The following is a 20,277-nucleotide window of genomic DNA, read 5'->3' on the forward strand; positions in this document are numbered from 1 at the left end:
AGTTTTACTTCAGAAGAAAGACATGCACCGACGACAAGGTGCAGTTCAAAGTATAGGCAATATTTATTCACTCACAGATGCGGCGATGATGCCTAGGTACTTGCTTAAGAAGGGGTCCCATCGGTGTTGCTCCTCTTGGTGGCCTCTGGTTCAAGATCCAGTCCTACGTGGAAATGTGTTCACTCTGCCTTGGAGTCAATATAACAAACTGCAGTTCAGGGGCCCCCTGCCTAAGAACCTTCACATGCAGCACCTCTCGCTATATGCTTATCACAAATCCCATAAACATCTGGCTATTGCCAAAGTTCATTCTTATCACTTCTTTGCACTCCTTGCTTGGCCGTTCGCCGGACACATAAATATTTTTAGTTTTACTTTGTATTCATTTCTACCGTTTACAAGTTTTCCTATTAATATTTCCACAACTTATTTTCCTGTGTTTACTATAATACACTTCAAGTGTCCCTCCTTCACCATTTATCCCCCTTTACCCTCTTCTCTCTCCCACTCAGCCTTTTTTCCCTCTGGTAATCAGCATATAGTTGGCTGTGAGTTTGTTTGTTTGTTTGTTTTGCTTGATCCCTAACCTTTTTCACACAGCCATCAACCCCCCCCCTTCCTACCCTAACCGCTGTCAGTCTGTTCTCTGTGACAGTTTCTATTTCATTCGTTTATTTTGTTCATTAGATTCCAAATATAAGTGAAATCTGATGGTATTTATCTTTCTCTGAGCGGCTTATTTCACCTAGCATAATACTCTCTAGGTCCATTCATGCTATTGCAAATTGTAAAATTTCTTTTTTTTTTTACAGCAGAGTAGTATTCCATATGTGAATGTACACAGCTTTTTGTCCACTCATCTAATGATGGACACCTGAGCTGCTTCCAAATCTTGGCTATTGTAAATAACGCTGCAATGAATTAAATTCTCATCAAAGGTGACCTGCGTGGATCCAACCTTCACCCCACCGTCGCAAAAATAGTTTTCACCTCTTAAAACGTAGAAATCTCAGCTTTGAACATATATGGCGCACACAGTTTACTTTAAACTGTATTAAAAGTATCAACTTACAATAGACAGGAAGACGCCCTGCTCCACAAGACACGAAAGAAATTCAACAGGTTCCAAAAATCTTTTTTTTTTTTTTTTCATTTTTCTGAAGCTGGAAACAGGGAGAGACAGTCAGACAGACTCCCGCATGCGCCCGACCGGGATCCACCCGGCACGCCCACCAGGGGCGACGCTCTGGTCCCATCCTGGGCGTCGCCATGTTGCGACCAGAGCCACTCTAGCGCCTGGGCCATCCCCAGCGCCCGGGCCATCTTTGCTCCAATGGAGCCTTGGCTGCGGGAGGGGAAGAGAGAGACAGAGAGGGAGGGGGGGGTGGAGAAGCAAAGGTGCGCTTCTCCTGTGTGCCCTGGCCGGGAATCGAACCCGGGTCCTCCGCACGCTAGGCCGACGCTCTACCGCTGAGCCAACCAGCCAGGGCAGGTTCCAAAAATCTTAATAGGAGACACCCTGAGAACAAAGCGAAGAGCCCAAGCCCCGCCTACCCGCGTCGCCCCGCCCCGCCCTTCCGCTGTCTACGCCTTGACCTGACAATTATTCACTCTCACATTGCCCAGAGCGCTCCGCCCAGGACACGCCCCTGACCCCGCCTTTCAGACAGCGCGTCTGCGCAGTTCTTACAGACCCGGAAGGTGCTGAATGTCCAAGGTAAACGCTGCCTTTCTTGGTTGAGCTCGTTTTGGTTTAAACCTGAGCATCGCGGCCCACATTCCTATGCACGTGAAGACTGAGGGGCGGTCGCTTCAGGCGAAGAAAACTCTGCACCTACGCCTTCTACAGCGGTGAGTCCGGCGTCCTCGCGTGTCCACGTCGCTGCCCTAACCGCTGGGCTGCTGGGGGAGAGGTTCAGTGTTGGAATCTGGGGGAAAACTCTGAGACCATCCGACTCGTCTTTCCGCGGTCAGGCGTGGGACCCCCCTACCTCGGGGCTTCCTGCCTCGGTCCCGAGGGGGCACCCCCCCCCCCCACGCTGTTTAAAGTCCCGGGAGACGGACAGTGTGCGCCCCTCCCCCCGCCCGGCCTCTCTCGGCCCGTAGACCCCGGACTGCCACACGCCCCCCCCCCCCCGGGGCCTGAAGACCTGCGGACCCCCTCCTGAGACCCCACCCCATTTAATAAGAGGCCCGGGCCCAGGAACAGCACACTCCATGGGGCGGGGATTCGGGCGACCACGCGGGGTCCCCAGAAGAGCCCCCGGCCCCGCGCGGGGAGGGCTGTGTGGGAGCGGCAACAGCGAAGGGGCCCCGGGAACGCGCAGAGGGCCTGGGAGGGGTCAGAGGACGGAGAGAGACATGGGAGGGGGAGGAGAGGTCAGTGAGGGGCCATGAAGAGACGACAACGTGGGGATGCGGGGGGAGGGGACCGCGATGGGGAGAGGGACAGTAACCGGAGAGAGGAGCGGGGAGAGGGGCGCGAGGGGAAGAAAGGGGAGAAATCCCGAGGAGAGGGAGGGGCCTGGAGAGAAGGGCGTGGGGAGGAGGCTGGGGAGCAGAAGTGGGGGCGCGGGACGGGGCACTTCAGAAGGAGGGAGTGGCTCAGAGGAGGAGAGCTGGGGGGCGAATAGGGACAGTAAAGGGGGTTTAGAGATGAGGCAGCGGGGGGAGAAACTGCGCGGAGAGTCAGCCAGGTTGGGGGGGGTGTTGGTAAATAATGGGAAAGACGAAAAGGGGAAACTGAGGGGACACAGGTATGGGGAGGAGGAGAAAGACTTTCAAGAAATTTGCAAAAAAAAAGTGTAGGGACAGGAATAGAGAAAAGGGGAGAAAGAGAAGGGGGGAGGGGAAGGGGAAACAGGACCGGACAGGATTAGGAGAGCAGTGCGGAGAAATACAATACACAGAAGCAGGGAAGGAAGGGAGCCCTGATGTATGTGATGAGTAGGGAGTTGACCGATGTGTATAATGAGGTTGTGATACATCGGCTTGTGGCTTTAGAACCTATTTAAGTTGAACATTTGCTGAATTGTTTCGGTTAAACAGAGTGAATGAGAATTATAAAACTCCAGTTTATAAGGGTTGTGCGTTTTATGATTTGCATCACCAGATTGCTTCCATTTACAATCCTTGACTAAGAGGTGACAAACATGTCTGTCACCCATGGGTCCCTTCTTACTTTCTGGGATGGCAAGAGGGAGGTGACCGGGGACAAGAAATGACGGAATCTGTAACTACATGATGCATTTTCAAGGAATATTAAAAGCGTTTAGTCTTCTTTTCTCTCTCTTGGATTTACCCTTTTCTTTCTGCCTCTCACAAGAAAAAAAGTGAGACAGGAACATTCATCTGTTCCTATATGTGCCCTGACCAGGGATAGAATCAGCAACCTCTGCACTTGAGAATGATGCTCTAACCAACAGGGCCATCTGACCAGGGCTTAATTCATCTTTTCTAAGTAGTCATTAATTTCTGAAATAAGCATTGGTGATATCTCATAACCAGCGCTTAATACTCTTTTCTAAATGTGAAATAGTGTGAACTTTTTAAAAACTTTGACTGAGGCATAATTACATTGCTGACCCGTGGTGGCGCAGTGGATAAAGTATCGACTTGGAATGATGGGGTCTTGGAACACTGAGGTCGCTGGTTTGAAACCCTGGGCTTGCCTAGTCAGGGCCCATATGGGGGTTGATACTTCCTGCTCCTTCCCGCTTCTCTCTTTTTCTCTCTCTCAAACACACGCATTCTTCCCCTTTCTCTCTCTCTCTCTCTCTCTCTCTCTTCTCTAAAACAAATAATTTTTATTTAAATCTAGAAAAAAATAAGAAGTCACTGCATTAAAAAAAATTCAAGGCCCTGGCCGGTTGGCTCAGCGGTAGAGCGTCGGCCTGGCGTGCGGGGGACCCGGGTTCGATTCCCTGCCAGGGCACATAGGAGAAGCGCCCATTTGCTTCTCCACCCCCACCCCCTCCTTCCTCTCTGTCTCTCTCTTCCCCTCCCGCAGCCAAGGCTCCATTGGAGCAAAGATGGCCCGGGCGCTGGGGATGGCTCCTTGGCCTCTGCCCCAGGCGCTAGAGTGGCTCTGGTCGCGGCAGAGCGACACCCCGGAGGGGCAGAGCATTGCCCCCTAGTGGGCAGAGCTTCGCCCCTGGTGGGCGTGCCGGGTGGATCCCGGTCGGGCGCATGTGGGAGTCTGTCTGTCTCTCCCCGTTTCCAGCTTCAGAAAAATACAAAAAAAAAAAAAAAAAGAAAAAAAATTCAAAATGCTCTGGCCCAATAGCCAGCAAACTCATTAGTCAACAGAGCCAAATATCAACAGTACAACAATTGAAATTTATTTTGAGAGCCAAATTTTTTAAACTTAAACTATATAGGTAGGTACATTCCTTATTGAGGTAGTGCCTGCACATGGTATTTTGTGGAAGAGCAACAAAGGGCCAAAGAACTGCATGTGGCTTGTGAGCCACAGTTTGCTGACCAGGGCCCTGGCCTGAAAGCTCACTTGGATAGAGCATTGTCCCGAAGCACAAAGGTTGCTGGTTCGATCCCTGGTCAGGGCACATCTGGGAGCAGATCTATATTCCTATTTCTCAAATCAACAAAATAAACATTAAAAAAGAAACTCTCCCTCATTTTTTATGGAAAATATATTGTGTCTAGTTTAGATTCTGAGTCCTACATTCTTTCTACTGTGTATCATATGTTGCTGCATCCACTGGCATTTAGTAAGCAACATTAGGCTATTTCAGTTTGTACTTGGTAAGGATGTCTGTGATCTTAGCAGTCAGAACCTAGTGTCATGAATTTGTCTAATGTTCAGCAGCTTTTTCCTTCCCATTATGTGTTTAGTTGGATTGGGGGCTCACAGTCCCCAATCCAACTGTTCCCCTGTTTTCCATTTTCTGTAAATATTGAAGGACAGACTGGATTAACCTGAAACTTGGTTCCCACAAAGCTCACCAATTTATGGTGAAGTTCTTTGATCAGCATATACCTAAAGTTAATCTTTTTTTAAAGTGTTCCAAATCAAAATCCGTGTTCATCAGTTTATATTCTTTAAATAACTTGCTATCATTTTCTGCAAAAGAGGAAGGAAATGCTTGTTGCTCTGCTCTCAACCTGGCAACAGACAACTCTATGAGGGAAGGACTATTATTAGCATGTTTTTACTGAAAAGGAAACTAAGGCACAAGAGTGAATGGCCCAGCTATTGGAATCAGAAGGCCCAGAGTCAGAGCTTGGCTCTGTGACTACAAGCTGTGTGAGTTTTGGCAAATTACTTACATCTCTGTGCCTTGATTTCAGCCTCTGTGAAACAGGTATAATAATGGCACCAGCCTGACCAGGCCGTGGCTCAGTGGATAGAGTGTTGGTCTGGGACACGGAGGGTCCAGGTTTGAAACCCTGAGGTCGCCAGCTTGAGCATAGGCTCATCTGGTTTGAGCAGGGCTCACCAACTTGAGCCTAAGGTCGCTGGCTTGAGTAAGGAAGGGGTCACTTGGTCTGCTGTAGCCTCCCTGTCAAGGCACATATGAGAAAGCAATCAATGAACAACTAAGGTGCCACAACAAATAATTAATGCTTCTCATCTCTCTCCCTTCCTGTTTGTCTGACCCTATCTGTCCCCATCTGTGTCTCTGTCACACACAATAATAATAATAATGGCACCAGTTTTTCAATTGAGTGAATTTGTAGAAACCTCAGTACAGGCCTGTGTCACTGAGGTACTCTATGTGCAAGCAGTTACTACAAAATGTTTCTAGTTGGATCCCTTAAGGCCCATCTGGAGCTCACTGGAGCCTCCTTCCCAGCCCATCTGCCTTCTACCTTCACACCTGACCTAGGTTCTTTCCTCTATCACACATCCTATTTCTTTTTTCTTTTTTTTTTAATTGATTTTAGAGAGGAAGGGATGTATACATTGATTTCTTCTTCCATCCACCCATGCATTCAGTGGTGGATTCCTGCGTGAGCCCTGAAGGACAATGGAACCCACTACCCTGGCACATCAGATGACACTCCACATCACTGAGCTTCCGGTCAGGACTCCACCATCACAGGTCCCCTTTCTTGCTGCTGCCCTGAGCCAGCAGTCTCGGCTCTCTTAATTCGCCATCCACAACTGCCCCAGGCGTGCCCAAGTTACTGGAACACCCTGAACTTTTTGTTTGTTTGTTTGTTTGTGGTTTTTTTTGTATTTTTCTGAAGCTAGAAACGGGGAGAGACAGTCAGACAGACTCCCGCATGCGCCCGACTGGGATCCACCCGGCACGCCCACCAGGGGGCGACGCTCTGCCGTGACCAGAGCCACTTTAGCGCCTGGGGCAGAGGCCAAGGAGCCATCCCCAGCACCCGGGCCATCTTTGCTCCAATGGAGCCTCGGCTGCGGGAGAGGAAGAGAGAGACAGAGAGGAAGGAGAGGGGGAGGGGTGGAGAAGCAGATGGGCGCTTCTCCTGTGTGCCCTGGCCGGGAATCGAACCCGGGACTTCTGCACGCCAGGCCGACACTCTACCACTGAGCCAACCGGCCAGGGCTTGAACTTTTTCATACTGGCTTTGCAAAGGCTGTCCCATCCCCTTGTTCCAGGAGACCCCTGTCCCCAGGCTTGCAGACTCCTACATCCAGATTTCTCCATGGGGGCCTTCAAGGCCACAGGTCCCCACTGAGCTCACTTGCCACGAACCAGCACGGCTCCTAAGAATGGTAAGGAATTAAGGAAACAGAGTTATTAAAAAAGATGAGACCTGGAGGACTCTTCAAATGCTGATGGCAATATCCGAGTGCCCCATAGCTCCAGTTTGCTTTATTATATAGCCATACGCAAATCAAAGAAGTCTACTTGTTACAAAGTTACACATCTGAGGCTAAAACAGGAACTCTCCCAAGGCATAAACAAGAATCCCCCCACCATGCATAAGTGAAATCAACCAACATCTGAACAAAGAGTCAGAGGAAGGGCATGTAAATTGCTTCCAGCAACATAGCAGCAAGTGAAGTGGGTGCAAATACTCAGCATCATAGCCAGTATGGAGGTGGAGGAGGGGAAAACTTAGCCTTTTGCTAAGCCTTGAATCTACAAAGGTTTTTTGCCATTTATGGTCCACAACATATCCCCCTTTTCTTTTTTATTTTTAATTTGTGTGCTGAGATTTGCATTCATCTGATTTCCTATTTTCCCAGATTCTAATTTGGAGGCAGACTGAATAAATACAGAATAAACACAAAATTAATATAGCCAATGCTAACAGATACCCAAACAAGTATTCTAATACATTACAGGGATTAAAGCCTTTAAGCAAATTCTTAGCCAATATAATAAGAATCTATAAGAGAGTAATGTCTTTCACATGTTCACCAAGTCCAAGTTGGCACCAACACCATTCAAAATCCCTGCAAATGCAACCCAACCCCAGTTCAGTCCATTAGGAGCTGTTACAAGGAGCAGGAGTCCAGGAAAAGTCCACATGGCACTGGAATTGTTGTCATATTTCTGTACTTTGCAGCTCGTGTCCAAGTCCCAATGACCACTGCTTCTAGCTGGTAATGATTCAGGTAGACTGGAAAAACCATCTGCAGCATGTGTGGAGATGGAACTTCTATTCTCTTCAGCCTGGAGAGATGAGACCAGGGTGCTTTTCCCTGGAGCTTTGTAACCGTAGCATGGTGAAGAGAACCTTGGGATACGCTATGCTAGGTGGCAGAGGTAAATTTGTAACAGAAGTTTGCAAAAAGGAGAAAGAGCTCTAAATTAGGAGTAGGTCCCAGCCTAAAATATGAATGGGGCATTGAGGCAAGAGGAATAAAGGAGTTACTATATATTAAACAAAGCAGCAAAAAATAGGACTATCAACACTCACAATAGAGATCTTTGAGGCATGAATAAAAACCCAGATATTCAGACAGGGCATAGTAAGTGGTCCTTGTGTCCATAAGAAATGAGATCAGTTTACCTGCTACTTGGAAGAAATACCCTAGGCTTGTCCACGTGAGATGGGGGCCAATGGCCCTGGACACCTTTAGCCTTCAGTGGCAAGTCCCAGCAAGCTGGGCAAGGTTAGGTCACAGGTGGCTCGAGCAGGGCTGAAAGAGACTGAACCCTCCTCTAAAGGAGCAAGGGGGCAGCTTACCTTCCAGTGGCTCTTTTTCCCCAAAGTAAAGGCATGGCCCTGGTGGGGGCCAAGAAGCCTGGCAGGCATTAGCTTAATGACCTTCCTTTCCACTATTGAAGCAGGGCCCCAATGGAGTCCTATGAGGCCCCTTCAGCGCGTTGGAGCCTTTAACGGCGTATGCCGAGAGCTAGAATTTCACCTGATCTCTTTTGGGCTTTTTCTGCCTGTTAGTCATTATAGACCTTAAAAGCCATGCTCAGAAGATCTCGGCGAGGGGTTTGAGGATCCCAATCCGCCTATATAAACCTTTTCTGTATATCTGGAGCTATTTGGAAAAAGAAAACAGTGTTATTAGCTGGATCAAATAAAAGAGGGTAGAAGTTTGCAGTAGAAAAAGATTTTTTTTTTTTAATTTTTATTCATTTTAGAGAGGAGAGAGACAGAGACAGAGAGGAGAGAAAGACAGGGGGAGGAGCTGGAAGCACCAACTCCCATATGTGCCTTGACCAGGCAAGCCCAGGGTTTCGAACCGGCGACCTCAGCATTTCCAGGTCGACGGTTTATCCACTGCACCACCACAGGTCAGGCCTGCAGTAGAAAAAGATTTGGTGTCTCCTGTTCATCAGCATTTAAAAGAAATTTTTTAAAGATAAGGTAGATTTGTAGGAGTTCCAGGATATGACTCCCCCTTTATATATATATATATATATATATATATATTTTTTTTTTTTTTTTTTTTTTTTTTTTTTTTTTTTTTGTATTTTTGTATTTTTCTGAAGCTGGAAACGGGGAGAGACAGACAGACTCCTGCATGCGCCCGACCGGGATCCACCCAGCACGCCCACCAGGGGGCGACGCTCTGCCCCTCCGGGGCGTCGCTCTGTTGCAACCAGAGCCACTCCAGCGCCTGAGGCAGAGGCCCCAGAGCCATCCTCAGCGCCTGGGCCATCTTTGCCCCAATGGAGCCTCGGCTGCGGGAGGGGAAGAGAGAGACAGAGAGGGGGAGGGGTGGAGAAGCAAATGGGTGCTTCTCCTGTGTGCCCTGGCTGGGAATCGAACCCGGGACTTCTGCACGCCAGGCCAACGCTCTACCACTGAGCCCCTTTTATATTTTTTAAAATTGACCTTAAATATTTGCTGGGTACACTTTAATAATACCTTGACTTTGGCTCTGGCCGGTTGGCTCAGTGGTAGAGCGTCAGCCTGGCGTGCGGGGGACCCGGGTTCGATTCCCGGCCAGGGCACATAGGAGAAGCGCCCATTTGCTTCTCCACCCCCCACCCCTCCTTCCTCTCTGTCTCTCTCTTCCCCTCCCGCAGCCAAGGCTCCATTAGAGCAAAAGATGGCCCAGGCGCTGGCGATGGCTCCTTGGCCTCTGCCCCAGGCGCTAGAGTGGCTCTGGTCGCAGCAGAGCGACGCCCCGGAGGGGCAGAGCATCGCCCCCTGGTGGACAGAGCGTCGCCCCTGGTGGGCGTGCTGGGTGGATCCCGGTCAGGCGCATGCGGGAGTCTGTCTGACTGTCTCTCCCCGTTTCCAGCTTCAGAAAAATACAAAAAAAAAAAAAAAAAAAAATAATAATAATACCTTGACTTTAAAGATTGTAAGAAATACCCATAATTCGAAAGGTTTGACAAAATATAGTAAATGCTTTTCCTACATATGTAGGAGCATTATCAGTTTTAATCAGTTTAGGAAGCCCAGTAACAGAAAATGCATACAAACAATGAGCTATAACATGTTTAGCAGCCTCTCCTGTTCTGGCAGAGGCTACTATAAATCCAGAATAAGTATCCACTGTAACATGGATTAAGTAGAAAAAGATTTGGGTTCTCCTGTTCATTCCAAGTGTTTGCCAAATGAAGGTATATGAGTAACATCCATTTGCCAAAGTTGTCCTGATAGGAGTCCTCCAGGATTAACTCCAAACGAAGGGACAGATTGTAGTATAGGACACCTTGGATAGGATTTAACAATCTGCCGTGCTGCTTCCCAAGAAAGTTGAAACTGTTTACGTAGGGCTGCAGCGTTCTGCTGATGAATAGTATGAGACTGAATTGCTTGATCTGTCATGGTTGCTCCAATAATTTTCTTTTTGGGTAGTTTGATCAACAAGGGCATTCCCTTGTGCTAATGCTCCAGGGAGCATGGAGTGAGCTTGATTATGTCCTATAAAACATGGATCTCTATGTTGACATATAGTTCTTTGAAGAAGGAGAAATTGCCAGAATAGTTCCTCATCAGCAGTTGTTCCTAAGACATCAGTCTCTATAGTGGAAACAACCATAAGTAAATATTTGCTGTCTGTATACAGACTAAAGGAGGAACATGGCAAATGCTAAAAAGCCATGATAATGGCATGTAATTCTATTCTTTGAGCTGATTTCAAGGTGAATTAGTTTAGTATAAACTTTTCCATCAATTATTAAGCCATCTGTTCCTGAGCTGGACCCATCAGTAAAGACTGTAGGTGCTTCAGGAATGGGCTCATTAACAATTGTTTTTAGGAAATACAAATGTAGTAATTAATGAAAATTGAACTATTTTATTAGCTGGGTAGTGAGAATCAATTTGGCCTGTAAAATTTGCAAAAGCGATTTGCCATTTAGTGGAAGTTTCCCAGAGTTATTGTTGTTGATCCTTTGAAAACAACAACAACAATAATTTGAGGCTCAAAACCTATAAACTGTAAGTCACCTACGTCCCTTGATAATCAAGGAGGTGACAAGATCAAAATATGGAGATAAAACTTTCTTAGGAGTAACAACTAAATGAATCCATTCAATAGGACCTGAAGCTTGCCACAATAGTCCCGTTGGAGTATAACTAGAGGGACAAATTAGTAAGGCAATCGATTCTTCAGGATTTATGCGTTTTAGTTGTGCTTGCTGCAAGGCCTTTTCTACAAGCTTTAAAGCTTGCTGTCCCACAGCTCTAAGTAACCAAGGAGAAGCTGGTTCAGCTGAGCCTCTAAGACTATCAAAAAGTGGTTTCAGTTACCCAGTAGTTAATTTCAAGGAAGGTCTAAGCCAATTAATATCTCCTAATAATTTCTGGAAATCATTTAAAGTTTGTAAATGATCTCTTCTGATTTCTAATTTTTGTGGATGAATTGTTATCAATAATTTGTCCTAAATAAGAAAAAGATAAAGATTGCTGTACCTTTTCAGGAGCTATATAAAGTCCTGATTCTTTCAAAGAATATTCTAGTTACAAAATGGTCAGCACAGTGTCTTTATCTGGATGAGCAATAAGAATATCATCCATATAATGAATTATATACACTTTAGGGTGCTGCCTTCATACTGGAGAGATAGCTTGAGCAACATATTTTGGACACAAGGTAGGACTGTTAGCCATACCTTGAGGCAAAACTCTCCACTGGTATTGCTCCATTGGAGCCTGGAAATTAAGTGAAATAATATTGAATGCAAAACGCTTGCAATCATGAAGGCTTAAAGGAATAGTAAAAAAACAATCCTTCAAGTCGATAATTACAAGGTGAAAATTCCATGGAATGGCAGTAGGAGAAGGGAGTCCTAGCTGGAGAGGACCCATAATTTCCATAGTCTTATTTATTGCTCTCAAATCTTGTAATAGCCTCCAGTTTCCTGATTTCTTTTTAATGATAAATATAGGCATATTCATGCACTATTAGATGGTTCAATGTGCCCAAGCTGTAGCTGCTCTTGTACCAATCTAGCAGCTGCCTTAAGTTTCTCCTGAGAAAGGGGCCATTGGTCTACCCATACAGGATTATTGGGGTAGCAGGAGTTACCAAGGCCCCTATGCTAAATTTTGATATCCTAATCCACGCCTTATGGTATTGGGTGCCACTTCTATGGGGGTGAGAATTCCCCGCAGTTCTTTTCCTAATCCCTTAGTGGGGAAAATTTCCTGATTAAGCAGTTGAGTATTGACTACTGTTAGGACTGACAAGCAACACTCCTATAGTTTTCAAAACATTTCTACCCCACAAATTAACTGGCAATCCAGGGAGCACATAAGGCTGAAAAAGTCCCGAATGACCTTCTTTATCTTCCTATTGTAAAAAACTAGAGCTTTGTTGAAGGAATTTACTCTGCTCTATACCTTGTAATTCTGTGGCTGCTGCATAAGTGGGCCAGGAAGGAGGCCAGTGTAGCTTAGCAATAACAGATACATTAGCCCCAGTATCTAAAAGTCCTTTAAATTTACTCCCTTGTGGTGTTAGTTTCATTTCAGGGTGTTCCTGACCTACCATTTTAATCCAGTAGGCAAAATCAGAGGAGCCAAATCCTCGATTTTCTCAGGGTCACTTTTGCAGGGTTTGGCCTTGTCTTAAAAAGGAGCCTGACCAAGCGGTGGTGCAGTGGATAGAGCGTCGGACTGGGATGCAGAGGATCCAGGTTCGAGACCCCAAGGTCACCAGCTTGAGCGCGGGCTCATCTGGTTTGAGTAAAGCTCACCAGCTTGGACCCAAGTTCGCTGGCTCGAGCAAAGGGTTACTCTGTCTGCTGAAGGCCCGCGGTCAAGGCACATATGAGAAAGCAATCAATGAACAACTAAGGTGTTGCAATGCGCAACGAAAAACTAATGATTGATGCTTCTCATATCTCCGTTCCTGTCTGTCTTTCCCTGTCTATCCCTATCTCTGACTCTCTGGAAAAAAAAAAAAAAAAAAAAGAGGTAAAAGGATTAATTGAGCAATTTTCATGTCAGGGGAGATAGTGACTATATTCCTCAAAGTGTGAGCCATTACTTTAATTTCTCCTGTATGATCCGAGTCTATTACTCCAGGAAGGACAAAATATTCTCTCATTAAACTATTTCTGCCTAACAAGAGTCCTACTGTGTTACTGGGAAGTGGCCCAAGAATTCCAGTGCGTATAACTTGAGGTCCCATCTCTGGAGTTAATATGAATTGGGAGAGGGGACTGAGGTCCAGTCCTGCACTGTCTGTTGTTTCCTGGGATAGTTGGGCAATGTTTGGCCTGCTGGAATCAGAGTTTGCTGAGAAAACACCGACATCGCCCCTGTTGTTTGATGGGGCTAGAGAGGGCCCCATTGTCCGTTTCCCTGCCCTCCGGTAGTATATTTAGTCCTACACTTATTCACCCAATGTTTCCCTTTCCTACAAAATGGGCAGAGGTCTGGAGCCGTAAGGGCTGGCTGTCCTTGAGGGAGAGGTCGAGACTGATATCTGGGGGGAGCAGGGCAGTTTCTAGCAAAATGCCCCAAATCCCCGCATTGGAAACAGTATCCACGGGCAGAAGTACTTCCCTGTCCTTCCTTTTTTCATTTGTTCTGCCCTTTATCAAAGTATCGTCCTGGAAATCTTGCCTTAACATCTGTGGCAAAAGCAAGACCTTGCATGTATGAAGGCCCAATATCGGCGCATATTCTGAGATAGTCTTCTATATCTCCTTTCTTGTAGTGAGGCCGAAGTGCAGCCTGACAAGCAGAATTAGTATTTTCATAGGCTAATTGTTTTATTGAAATCTTTCCCACATTTTTTTTTATGGGAAGCATCAATTATTAGTTATTCGTTGTGACACCTTAGTTGCTCATCGACTGCTTTCCCATACGTGCCTCGACCGTGGGGCCACAGCAGACTGAGTAACCCCTTGCCTGAGCCAGCAACCCTGGGTCCAAGCCGGTGAGCCCTGCTCAAACCAGATGAGCCTGTGCTCAAGCTGGCCACCTCGGGGTCTCGAACCTGGGTCCTCCACATCCCAGTCCGACACTCCATCCACTGCGCCACCACGCGGTCAGACTCTTTCCCACATTTTTACCCAATACTATTCTTTCGACTGCTTGAATTAGCTGTGAGACAAATTCTTGAAATGACTTATTAGGGCCCTGCTTAATTTTGCTCAATTCTTTTGTTTTGCCTACCTGAGAGTATAACCTTACACATAAACAAGACAATTTACGCACAAAAAACACAAGTATAACATATAACTTTGATTAATCCTAATACTTGAATTGCTATTTGGCTTCTAACTCTGAACACACTTCACAATGCACTAACCAAATTAGTAAGTCTTAAGGATCTACATTCTATTCTATTTAAATTTTTTGTTTTTTGGGTTTTTTTGTTGTTGTTGTTTTCTTCTGAAGCTGGAAACGGGGAGGCAGTCAGACAGACTCCTGCATGTGCCCGACCGGGATCCACTCGGCACACCCACCAGGGGGCGATGCTCTGCCCATCCAGGGCATCGCTCTGTCACGACCAGAGCCAATCTAGTGCCTGAGGCAGAGGCCATGGAGCCATCCCCAGCACCCGGGCCATCTTTGCTCCAATGGAGCCTTGGCTGCGGGAGGGGAAGAGAGAGACAGAGAGGAAGGAGAGGGGGAGGGGTGGAGAAGCACATGGGCGCTTCTCCTGTGTGCCTTGGCCGGGAATCGAACCCAGGACTTCCGCACTCCAGGCCGATGCTCTACCACTGTCTATTTAAATTTAAATGAGCGCTCTTTACATGTTCTAAAATATTAGAGCCAGCATTTCCAATTTTTACATGCAAAAGAAAAGAACTTAATTCAGGCCTTAAAAACAGACACATTTTAGACAACATTAAACAAAGACTAAACAGAAACAAGAATTAAAATCTTTTTTTTTTTTTCAATTTTTCTTTTATTAATTTTTTAGAGAGGAGAGAGAGTGAGAGAGAGAGAGAAGGGGGAGAGAGGAGCAGGAAGCATCAACTCCCATATGTGCCTTGACCAGGCAAGCCCAGGGTTTTGAACCGGTGACCTCAGCATTCCAGGTCAATGCTTTATCCATTGCGCCACCACAGGTCAGGCCAGAAACAAGAATTAGATGAACCAGACAAACCAGAGAGAAACCTGGGACTTCAGAGCACAACCAGATTAGAAAGATGCCTGCCTGATTTTAGTCAAGGCATTTTCAGACAGAGGGACTGAAGGATGGGACTAAACAAATTCTCCCTAAGAAAATTTGCTCTTGGCAGCTGCTGGGATATTTTCTATAGTCAGATGCAACACAGGTCCCCTGCCTCAATCTCCAGGCAAAGAGTAAGAAAGAAACAAAATGATAGTTCAGAAGATTGTAGTTAGAACATTAAAGGATATCAGACCATAACAGGAAAAGCTGTAACTTTCCTAATACCTGAGTCTCCTATCCATTCTCAAATTCTGTGGTCACTGTAACCAGCGGCTCAGGTTTGCTATGCTGAGATTTCTCCCCTACCTCAACGGCCCCTTCATAAAAGTCTGACTTCCACAGCAAATAATCACCCCTGGAGAGACAAGCATGAGCAGTTGCCTTCCAGTCAGTTGAGGGAAGAGCCTTTGCACTAATAGTATCTAATAAACCAAGTGAAAAAGGGGCAGTAGGCCCATACTGAACACAAGCAAGTTTAAGCTCTTTCAGAGTTCTAAAAGGTACAGGTTCATGTTCTTGCACTAGTCTCCCTGTATTATCCTGTCTTTCTACAACAGGAAAACAGGTAAAGCCATTTATTGTTTCCCCTATATTTCAAGCCCAGTCTATAGATTGTTGGAGAGGGGATTTCCCAGATTTTGAACTATAGACTCTGAAATCAGCTTGATGAAGGAACGGACGAGCAGAGGGTTGAACATAGGAAGGAGCCGAGGGCAGTGGAGGCCCCGCAGCTAAGGCAGCCATAGCCATGAAATTTTTATCCCCCGAGTCATCCTCAGACTCCAAGTTATTTTCGTATTCACATCCCTCTGTTTCCAGCTCACCCTGATACAGTTCAGACAATGATTTGTCCTCATACAGAAACATTTCTATGAAAAAGTCTCTTATTTTTTACCCTGTCTCATAATTTTTTACTCTCAATTATACTTTCCCAAAAAACTTTCTTTACTTACTGTGCGCACTTCACTTGGGGAGTTCTGTCACCTGCCTTCAGTTTAGTTTCCTCGTACTCAAGTCTCTGTTCGGGCGCCACTGCCCGTGGACCAGCACGGCTCCTAAGAACAGTGCAGAATTAAGGAAATAGACTTACTAAGAAAAAAAGGATGGGATTGGGAGGACTCTTCAAATGCTGATGCAATATCGGAGTGCCCCATAGCCCCAGTTTGCTTTATTATATAGCCGTATGCAAATCAAGGAAGTCCTTGATACAAAGTTACACATCCAGGCTAAAACAGGAACTCTCCCAAGGCATAAACAGAAATCCACCCACTGTGCATAAGTGAAATCAACCAACATCTGAACGAAGAGTAAGAGGAAGGGCATATAAATTGCTTTCAGCAACTTAGCAGCAAGTGAAGTGGGTGCAAATACTAAGCATCATAGCCAATACAGAGGGGGGGGGGAGAACTTAGCCTTTTGCTAAGCCTCAAGTCTACAAAGGCTTTTTGCCATTTACCATCCACAACACTCACTCTCTTTCCTTCATGTCCCTCCTCCCCCAGCTTCTCACTCAACCCAGTCACTGGTCCTGACCCACGGTCGTCTGTGCCACCTCCCAAGCTTGTCAGTCTCCATCCCTGTCCCTTCTGTTCCCTGATGCCTGACTTGGCCTGTCTCCACTCTATCGCTGTGATGGGCTCAGCCCCTGTCCTCTCTCCCTGGACCCTCACCCAGCCTCTTCTTTGGCCTCCAGTCTTTTATTTACAGTCTGTCCCCCTCATGGCCCCAGAAGGGTCTTCCTGCTTCCAGAGTGGACCACCCCTCCCCTGTTCAAATGCCTCCCTGGCTCCCCATGTGAGCCCTCCCCCCAACAGAGTCTGTGATCAGCCAGGGCTGGGTGACGGGGGCCTCTGGCCACCCTCCTGAATCTTCCCCAGCCCACTGCCCACCTGCTGGCTCACCCACACCCCAGGGTGAGGCGTCCTCTGCCTCATTTTGCCAGTGCGGGCTGGAGTAGCAGCAGAGCGGCCATCAGGGCTGTGCTGCTACTCCAAGGCAAGGCCCAGGCCTTCGTGAGGGGGCAGAGGACAGGAGGCTGAGGAAAGAGGACTGGGACCTGTCTGGAGAGGGAAAGAAAGGCCTGCCTGGTGCTGGCTGCGTGGCCTTGGGCGGACTGCTGGCCTTGCTGTGCCTCAGGCCTCTCATCCATAATGGGGATAGTCATTATGTCTACCTCCCAAGGTTGTCACAAAAATTAAATGAGTGAATATGAAGAAAGAGCTTGGAACAGTGCCTGGCACATGGGAAGGTTACGTTTTATTTTATATTTGGACAAATTTTTTTATTTTTATATTTTGTCACAGAATCAGAGAGAAGGACAGATAGATAGGAAAGGAGAGAGACAAGAAGCATCAATTCTTCATTGCGGCACTTTAGTTGTTCATTGATTGCTTTCCCATATGTGCCTTGACCGGGGAGCTATAGCAGAGCGAGTGACCCCTTGCTCAAGCCAGTGACCTTAGACTCAAGCTGGTGAGCCTATCTCAAACCAGATGAGCCTGTGCTTAAGCTGGTGACCTTAGGGTTTCGAACTTGGGTTCTCGGCGTCCCAGTCTGACGCCCTATCCACTGCGCCACCACCTGTCAGGCTGGACAGATCTTTCTTATGCTTCTTTCTCAATTTGTTTATTTCTCTGCTTTCTCTAATAGTCTGAGCTCTGTGGGGTGACAGGACTCTTAGCTAATTTATTGGCAGCACCTATCCCTTAGTGCTCATTAAATAATACAGTAGCTTAAAATTTAAGCCTTAAATAAATCCAACTTTTGAATGAATTATCAGATAGATAGTAAAATATAAATTTCATTGTGAAACTCCACAGCCACTGTAAGGTTTTATACTAGTGAATGTTCCAATGATTTTGCTTTTTTATTTCTTTCATAATAATTTTGTTAGTTGCTATCAAATTTTGGGGCTTGACTGACCTGTGGTGGCACAGTGGATAAAATATCAGTCTTGGGTGTAGAGGACCCAAGTTCGAAACCTCAAGGTCGGTGGCTTGAGCGCTGGCTACTGTGGCTTGAATGCGAGCTCACCAGCTTGAGTGCGGTGTCTCTGATTTGAGTGTGGGATCATAGACATGACCCCATGGTCACTGGCTTGAAGCCCAAGGTTGCTGGCTTGAACCCAAAGTCACTGGCTGGAGCAAGGGGTCACTGACTTGGCTGGAGCCACCCCGGTCAAGACACACGTGAGAAAGCAATCAATAAACAACTAAGGTGCTACAATGAAGAATTGATGCTTCTCATCTTTCTCCGTGTTGATCTATCCCTATCTGTTCCTCTCTTTCTGTCTCTCTCGCTTAAAAAAAAAAAAAAAGTATCTTAATTGGTGCACTTTAAAGATGGAAGAAAATATAAGTACCAAAACCTAGAGCTGGGTACTACATTTGTAGTATCACATTTTGTAAAACTTCTGTGCGTGCATACACACACAACAAGGAAAAAATGCAGATCTGTGAATTCAGTTATCTGCTCCATTAGGAAACATATATTATGATTTTCTTTGTGTATCATCAACTATGCGTTTATAATGCTATTTTCGTAGGCTTCTGTTTCTTACTAGCACAAGTAGTTCATCTGTTCCCATTTCTCGCTTTGGTTTACCTGCTCAATGGCTGAAGACGTGGCCACGCCAATTGCAGGACAACCCTCATTCCTAGGAACTTGCCCTGAGCAGATTCTAGAAGTTCCACCCCAAGCTGTCAGAGTACCCTGAGGTCTGAGGTCTGGTATCTGTCAGCCAGTGCTGCTGAAAACAGCTCTGAGGGAGCAGTGCAGGCAGCACAGGGACCTAGATAAAGATGCTGCATCCTGGGCCCCACTGCAGACCTGCAGAACCACAGCTTAGAGTGGAGCCCTCATCCCCAAAGGATCTGCATGCTTATTAAAGCTGAACTGTCCCCACCAAGGAGTCTGTTAGATCAACTGAGGAGTTTTAAGAAATAACATTATCCCTTGATCAGGTGGTTGCGCAGTGGATAGAGAATCGGACTAGGACGCAGAGGACGCAGGTTCAAAACCCTGAGGTCGCCAGCTTGAACGAGGGCTCACGAGCTTGAGCACAGGGTCACTGCTTGAGTATGGGATTATAGACATGATCCACAGTCACTGGCTTGAGCCCAAAGGTCGCTGGCTTGAGCAAGGGGTCACTCTGCTGGAGCTCTCCAGTCAAGGCACATATGAGAAAGCAATCAGTGAACAACTAACGTGCACAATGAATAATTGATACTTCTCATCTCTTCCTTTCTGTCTGTCCCTATCTGTCCCTCTCTCTGTCTCTGTGACAATAAAAAAAAAAAAAAAGAGCATTACCTGCATCCTCCCCCTAGCATTGGATCACTGCCCTAGGTAAAGCAGCGTTGTTTTAATGAGCTGCTCCAGATGATTGTAAGGTGAGCCCAGGGAGTAGCAGGAGAGTTCTCAGGATGCACTTGTGAGAGTGGGGAGCAGAGATGGTCAGGGGAGGTGACAGGGTGTTGTGTTGGGTTTGGGCGTTCAGAAGAGCAGCGCCCGTTCTCATTGCTGTGGGAGTTTGTGGACGTCTGAGGGAGGACAGACAGGTGAAGACAGAAAATAATACCATGTGGTCTCCCTGTAGGAGCTCATTTTTTCTGGCTATCCAGTGAGGACGGACAGAGAACGTGGCCTTCAACATTTCCAGGTCCTTCTGTCTGTGAGTGCGGTGGAAGTGGATAGAGGGGCCGTGTGGACACCTGTGGTGGCACATTCTCCAAATGCAGACTTGACTCCTGAACATATTGTCACCTGAGAGAAGAGGCTAGAGCTGGCCCATGTGCAGGACAGAATGGCTGCTTCTCAGGTAAAAACAATATCCCAGGTCAGAGGCTGTATCTGCTTTTTCTCTTAACATCCCCAGATTTAGAACCTGCAAGCTTTAATTCTCTACTTCAGTTGTTTCTACATAGTGAGGTTATTTTCAGGTACTTTTTTTTGTTTACTTATGGTTGTGAAGGTCAGCACTTTAGAATACTCTCCCTTGTCCCAGGGCCTTCTGTGCATTCTCTCTATCCAGGCTCCTTGAGCACACGAACAATTTTAGCCTATAATTAATGGCCTTCAACTATGGAAAACATCCCCTCTGTGACAGATCAACCTGGGAGGGCACTGTGTCCACCATCCCTGTGGGGATGGTCAGAGGCTCAGGCATCAGTGAAGAAGGGAGTGTAGGCTTTAGGTTCATGTGGCTGCAGCATCAGCTCTGTGGGTCAGGATTAAGGAACTGCACCTTCTCCGGGTCAGAACAGCTCAGAAAGTTTTGA

At 46.7% G+C, this 20,277-nt stretch overlaps 1 protein-coding gene across 1 annotated transcript in view; it reads left to right on the top strand.

The window, feature by feature from the left end:
* Positions 1 to 1,695: 1,695 nt before the first annotated feature.
* Positions 1,696 to 20,277, top strand: part of LOC136331996 (zinc finger protein 420-like) — a 46,323-nt gene continuing 27,741 nt past the window's right edge. The window contains exons 1-2 of the mRNA XM_066271216.1: positions 1,696 to 1,851; positions 19,596 to 19,817. Of these exons, the coding sequence (XP_066127313.1) occupies positions 19,803 to 19,817 (15 nt within the window). The 5' untranslated portion in view covers positions 1,696 to 1,851; positions 19,596 to 19,802. The remainder of the gene's footprint in view (positions 1,852 to 19,595; positions 19,818 to 20,277) is intronic.

This window comes from Saccopteryx bilineata, chromosome 3 (genome assembly GCF_036850765.1).
Source record: "Saccopteryx bilineata isolate mSacBil1 chromosome 3, mSacBil1_pri_phased_curated, whole genome shotgun sequence".
Classification (NCBI taxonomy): Eukaryota; Metazoa; Chordata; class Mammalia; order Chiroptera; family Emballonuridae; genus Saccopteryx; species Saccopteryx bilineata.